At 32.6% G+C, this 7,151-nt stretch overlaps 1 protein-coding gene across 1 annotated transcript; it reads right to left on the bottom strand.

The window, feature by feature from the left end:
- Positions 1-4,490: 4,490 nt before the first annotated feature.
- On the bottom strand, positions 4,491-5,350 carry LOC119604484 (gamma-gliadin-like; the record flags this gene model as incomplete). Its single annotated transcript, XM_037957132.1, has 2 exons — positions 4,491-5,077; positions 5,147-5,350. Coding segments are annotated over 2 exons (545 nt in total), but the record flags the coding sequence as incomplete, so codon positions are not given.
- Positions 5,351-7,151: the final 1,801 nt, after the last annotated feature.

Genomic DNA, 7,151 nt, shown 5'->3' on the forward strand with positions numbered 1-7,151 from the left:
TAAAGCCTAGTTAACAGTCCAGTCTATAGCCTAGTCTACAGTCTAGTCTACAGTCTAGTCTATAGTCTAGTCTATAGTCTAGTCTATAGTCTAGTCTATAGTCTAGTCTATAGTCTAGTCTATAGTCTAGTCTATAGTCTAGTCTATAGTCTAGTCTATAGTCTAGTCTATAGTCTAGTCTATAGTCTAGTCTATAGTCTAGTCTATAGTCTAGTCTATTGTCTAGTCTATAGTCTAGTCTATAGTCTAGTCTATAGTCTAGTCTATAGTCTAGTCTATAGTCTAGTCTATAGTCTAGTCTATAGTCTAGTCTATAGTCTAGTCTATAGTCTAGTCTATAGTCTAGTCTATAGTCTAGTCTATAGTCTAGTCTATAGTCTAGTCTATAGTCTAGTCTATAGTCTAGTCTATAGTCTAGTCTATAGTCTAGTCTATAGTTTAGTCTATAGTCTAGTCTATAGTCTAGTCTATAGTCTAGTCTATAGTCTAGTCTATAGTCTAGTCTATAGTCTAGTCTATAGTCTAGTCTATAGTCTAGTCTATAGTCTAGTCTATAGTCTAGTCTATAGTCTAGTCTAGTCTATTAGTCTATAGTCTAATCTATAGTGTGGCCTATAGTCTAGTCTACAGTCTAGTCTACAGTCTAGTCTATAGTCTAGTCTATAGTCTAGTCTATAGTCTAGTCTATAGTCTAGTCTATAGTCTAGTTAGTCTAGTCTATAGTCTAGTCTATAGTCTAGTCTATAGTCTAGTCTATAGTCTAGTCTATAGTCTAGTCTATAGTCTAGTCTATAGTCTAGTCTATAGTCTAGTCTATAGTCTAGTCTATAGTCTAGTCTATAGTCTTGTCTATAGTTGTCTTGTTTATAATCTAGTTTATAGTCTAGTCTATACCTTATCTACAGTCTAGTCTATAGCCTAGTCTACAGTCTAGTCTATAGCCTAGTCTACAGTCTAGTCTATAGCCTAGTCTACAGTCTAGTCTATAGTCTAGTCTATAGTCTAGTCTATAGTCTAGTCTATAGTGTGGTCTATAGTCTACTCTATAGTCTAGTATATAGTCTATAGTCTATTCCATAGTCTAGTCTATAGCCTAGTCTATAGTCTAGTGTATAGTCTAGTTTATAGTCTAGTTGATAGTCTAGTCTTTACTGTAGTTTAGTATATAGTCAAGTCTGTAGTATAGTCAATGGTCTAGTCTACAGTCTAGTCTATGGTTTAGTTTATTGTGTACTATATATTACACTATAGTCTAGTTTATAGTCTGGTTTATAATCTAGCTTATAGTCTCGCCTATAGTGTAGTCTATTGTCTCGTCTATAGTCTAGTCTATAGTGTAGTATGTAGTCTAGTCTGTAGTCTAGTCTATATCCTAGTGTATAGTCTAGTCTGTAGTCTAGTCGATAGTATAGTCTACTGTCTAGACAAGATAGTATAATATATTGTATAGTCTAGTCTTTAGTCTATATTCTAGTCTAAAATGTAGTCTATAGTCGAGTCCTTTGTAGGATTTTCTTCGAATATATTCCAAAAATTCAGAAGACACGATCATTTTTAACATTTCAACGTTTCTTTAAACTTTCAAAACCATTGATGCCTTAATTATAATTAACTATTTCTTAATTAAAATGAAAACTATGAGCACTGCCATTCACTTGTAGTTTTAACTTTATTCTTTTATTTATTTTTATATATTGATTTTCTTTAAGATTTTATAGGGTTTTTTTATAGTTTTTATATAGTTTATTTATATTTTTATATATAGATTTTTTTTATATATTGAAAATTATATTTTATTATTGTTTTGTAATAATTTTTTTGCTTGCTATAATATGTAAATATTTAGAATGTTTCACATAGTTCTAGAACTTTTTATATATGTCGGTATTTATATACCATTTAAGATTTTTTAATAACTATCACAGATTAATGATACTTACATAAACAAGAAACAGTGATAAAAATGTTTTTATATATAGATATTTTTTATAATTTATAAGGATAATCATTTTAAATTTTTAATAAATTTTTTAAATATAAAATGGAGAGCTAATAAAGCAATAATAAAACTCTTATGTTAAAACATTTAGATTTAAATTGACATGCTAAATTGAAATCATATGGCATGTCTGGACAGAAATAACCCCTAATAGGAAAACGTTTTGGAGGAAACCAAAATCTAGAGATCCTTTTAAATTAAAAATTTTAATTTTAAATTCCTTATATTGAATACTATTACGCTTTAATCTTTATATTCACCTGATTTAAAAAGAAATTAATAATTTTTGGTCAAAAAATATTATTTCTGTTTAATAATTTTGTAAAAAAATCCGTTTTAGAATGACACAAATGACAGCCTTAAAAGTCAAATTTCAGATAAACATCCAGCTCATTTAAATAAAACCTTAAAAAAGAATATAAAGGATATTAATAAAATCTATTTTTTTCAATACAATTAAAAAGCTCAAGAAAACGCTTAAAATTTTGGTAAATTGTGCATATTTTCACTGTCAGACTATAGACTAGAAATTATCTAGAACTAAACTAGAACAGTACTTGAAATGAGCTAAAATTGAAATAGAACAGAACTGGAAAAGAACTAAAACTGAACTAGACGAATTCAACTAGAATGGAACTGGAGTAGAACTAGAACAGAACTTGAACTGACTATAGACGAGACTATAGTCTAAAGTCTAGTCTATAGTCTAGTATAGACTATAGACTAGACTATAGACTAGACTATAGACTAGACTATAGACTAGACTATAGACTAGACTATAGATTAGACTATAGTCTAGTCTATAGTCTAGTCTATAGTCTAGTCTATAGTATAGTCTATAGTCTAGTCTATAGTATAGTCTATAGTCTAGTCTATAGTCTAGTCTATAGTCTAGTCTATAGTCTAGTCTATAGTCTAGTCTATAGTCTAGTCTACAGTCTCAGTCTATAGTCTAGTCTATAGTCTAGTCTATAGTCTAGTCTATAGTCCAGTCTATCGTCTAGTCTATAGTCTAGTCTATAGTCTAGTCTATAGTCTCGTCTATAGTCTCGACTATAGTCTCGTCTATAGTCTAGTCTATAGTCTAGCCTATAGTCTAGTCTATAGTCTAGTCTATAGTCTAGTCTATAGTCTAGTCTAGTCTATAGTCTAGTCTATAGTCTACTCTGTAGTCTAGTCTAGTCTATAGTCTACTCTGTAGTATAGTCTATAGTCTAGCCTATAGTCTAGTCTATAGTCTAGTCTACAGTCTAGACTATAGTCTAGTCTATAGACTAGTCTATAGACTAGTCTATAGTCTAGTCTATAGCCTAGTCTAAAGTCTAGTCTATAGTCTAGTATATAGTCTGGTCTATAATCTAGTCTATAGTTTAGTCTATAGCCTAGTCTATGACCTAGTCTATAGTCTGCCCTATAGTCTAGTCTATAGTCTCGTCTATAGTCTAGTCTATAGTCTAGTCTATAGTCTAGTCTATAGTCTAGTCTATAGTCTAGTCTATAGTCTAGTCTATAGTCTAGTCTATAGTGTAGTCTATAGTCTAGTCTATAGTCTAGTCTATAGTCCAGTCTATAGTCCAGTCTATAGTCTAGTCCTATAGTCTAGTCTATAGTCTAGTCTATAGTCTAGTCTATAGTCTAGTCTATAGTCTAGTCTATAGTCTAGTCTATAGTCTAGTCTATAGTCTAGTCTATAGTCTAGTCTATAGTCTAGTCTATAGTCTAGTCTATAGTCTAGTCTATAGTTTAGTCTATAGTCTAGTCTATAGTCTAGTCTATAGTTTAGTCTATAGTCTAGTCTATAGTCTAGTCTATAGTCTAGTCTATAGTCTACTCTATAGTCTAGTCTATAGTCTAGTCTAGTCTATAGTCTAGTCTATAGTCTAGTCTATAGTCTAGTCAATAGTCTAGTCTATAGTCTAGACTATAGTCAATAGTCTAGTCTATAGTCTAGACTATAGTCTAGTCTGTAGTCTATAGTCTAATCTATAGTCTAGTCTATAGGGTAGTCTATAGCCTAGTCTAGTCCTATAATCCAGGCTATATCCTACTTTATAGTCTAGTGTATAGTCTAGTCTGCAGTTTAGTATATTTGCACAATGTGCCAACTTAAACATTTAAATGAGTTCCCTAAATGAATTTCGAAATATTAATTTTCATTATTTAGGGTTAATTCTGCTAACATGCCATTATTATTAAATTACATAAAACAAAATTAACAGTAAAATAAAGCAAAAAAAAAAGTAAATTTTTAGTTAGTAAAAAAGTACATCAATTAATAAAATTTCATAAAAAAAATAACAATATTTCATACACAATAAAAAACACAATTAAGTATGCAAAGCATAATGTTGTAACTGTTGTTGCACAAGATTAGTATCATGCTCTAAATTGGCAGTAGCAGTATTTAAGGCATTTCTGCTACCGCTATTGCTATTATTAAGGTATTGCTAGAGCCAGCAGGAGTACGCGATAGACCCAAATTGGTGAGGAGCCAGAGATTTGTAAGGGTGCGCCTGCTGGTGAGCGCGTTGCTCCAGCTATGTTAGTACAATTTGTGGCCGATCTAGCACGAGATAAATTTGTTAGCCTACCAGGTATTCTAACGTTCTCACACGCCTCGCAAATATTCAATTGTGGATGATTACGGAATGTACACATACTGCACTCCCAGGGCTGTTCGATCACTTCTTCATACTCCTCTTCACTATCATCGACTATGGGCTCTTGATTGACGAAATTACTGTGATCTGTATACAAATGATTGCTGTTCAAAAGGAGCCGATTGCTGGTGATAGTATGAGGGTATTGTTAAAGAATTGTTGTGATTTTGCTGTTGTTGTTGTTGTGGTGGATTATAGAAATTTAGATTTGGTAATGAAGCGGCAGGTGGTGTATGTGGCGTTGATGTTTGACTATGATGTTGTATTATATCTAGACTAGTTTGACGTGGTGGTGGTGGCCTTGGCGGCGGACGTGTCATCCTTTGTCTTGGGAATGGTTGAGGTTGTGGTGGCCTTTGTTGTGGCTGATGATCTATTGCTAGTTCCTGTTGTAATGGCGGTTGTGTAAAGGGGTTACCTATTTGATTTTGAAATAATGATTATAAATTATTTCTATTTTCTTTTATTATTGCTGCTGTAAACTTACTACTTCTAAGCATGTCTTGACAATCTCTCCTCAATTTTGTTATTTCCTCATCCAGTCTTTCGGATAGACCCTGTGTAGGTATCGTCCCAGTAAGTAAATTTATTTCTTGTTCTACATTGCCCAAACGTTTTTTATAATTACGTAGCGCGGCTGCCAATTTATCGCGTTTTTCCTTTTGGCGTTGCAGAATTTCTTGGGTGGGACCTGGAAAAAAAATCATAAAAATTAGTTTAAAATTTAGTTAAATTTTATGTATTCTATACTCTTATCTATTTTTAGTAAGTCAAATCTGTAGTCCTATCCGTAGTATAGTCTGCATTGAACTGAACTAGAACAGAACTAAAACAGAACTAGAACAGAACTAGAACTAGAACAGAACTATAACAGAACTAGAACAGAACTAGAACAGAACTAGAACAGAACTAGAACAAACTGGAACAGAACTAGAACAGAACTAGAACAGAACTAGCACAGAACTAGAACAGAACTAGAACAGAACTAGAACAGAACTAGAACAGAACTAGAACAGAACTAGAACAGAACTAGAACTGAATTAGAATTGAACTAGAACTGAACTAGAACAGAACTAGAACAGAACTAGAACAGAACTAGAACAGAACTAGAAAAGAACTAGAACAGAACTAGAACAGAACTAAAACAGAACTAGAACAGAACAAGAACTGAATTAGAACTAGAACAGAACTAAACTGAACTAGAACAGAACTAGAACAGACTAGAACAGAACTAGAACAGACCTAGAACAGAACTAAAACTGAACTAGAACAGAACTAGAACAGAACTAGAACAGAACTAAAACAGAACTAGAACAGAACAAGAACTGAATTAGAACTAGAACAGAACTAAAACTGAACTAGAACAGAACTAGAACAGAACTAGAACAGAACTAGAACAGACCTAGAACAGAACTAAAACTGAACTAGAACAGAACTAGAACAGAACTAGAACAGAACTAGAACAGAACTAGAACAGAACTAGAACAGAACTAGAACAGAACTAGAATAGAACTAGAACAGAACTAGAACAGAATTAGAACAGAATAAGAACAGAACAAGAACTGAATTAGAACTAGAACAGAACTAAAACTGAACTAGAACAGAACTAGAACAGAACTAGAACAGAACTAGAACAGAACTAGAACAGAACTAGAACAGAACTAGAACAGACCTAGAACAGAACTAAAACTGAACTAGAACAGAACTAGAACAGAACTAGAACAGAACTAGAACAGAACTAAAACAGAACTAGAACAGAACAAGAACTGAATTAGAACTAGAACAGAACTAAAACTGAACTAGAACAGAACTAGAACAGAACTAGAACAGACCTAGAACAGAACTAAAACTGAACTAGAACAGAACTAGAACAGAACTAGAACAGAACTAGAACAGGACTAGAACAGAACTAGAACAGAACTAGAATAGAACTAGAACAGAACTAGAACAGAACTGGAAAATAACTGGAACAGAACTAGAACTGAACTAGAACACAACCTAACTAGAACTGAAATAGAACTGAACTAGAACTAAACTAGAACTGAACTAGAACTGAACTAGAACTGAACTAGAACTGAACTAGAACTGAACTAGAACAGAACTAGAACTGAACTAGAACTGAACTAGAACTGAACTAGAACTGAACTAGAACTGAACTAGAACTGAACTAGAACTGAACTAGAACAGAACTAGAACAGAACTAGAACAGAATTAGAACTGAACTAGAACTGAACTAGAACTGAACTAGAACTTAACTAGAACTGAACTATAACTAGAACTGAACTAGAACTGAACTAGAACTGAACTAGAACTGAACTAGAACTGAACTAAAACTGAACTAGAACTGAACTAGAACTGAACTAAAACTGAACTAAAACTGAACTAGAACTGAACTAGAACTGAACTAGAACTGAACTAGAACTGAACTAGAACTGAACTAGAACTGAACTAGAACTGAACTAGAACTGAACTAGAACTGAACTAGAACTGAA

This window comes from Lucilia sericata, unplaced genomic scaffold (genome assembly GCF_015586225.1).
Source record: "Lucilia sericata isolate MDLA Ls3-8-SP2 unplaced genomic scaffold, ASM1558622v1 Contig000398F_arrow, whole genome shotgun sequence".
Taxonomy (NCBI): domain Eukaryota; kingdom Metazoa; phylum Arthropoda; class Insecta; order Diptera; family Calliphoridae; genus Lucilia; species Lucilia sericata.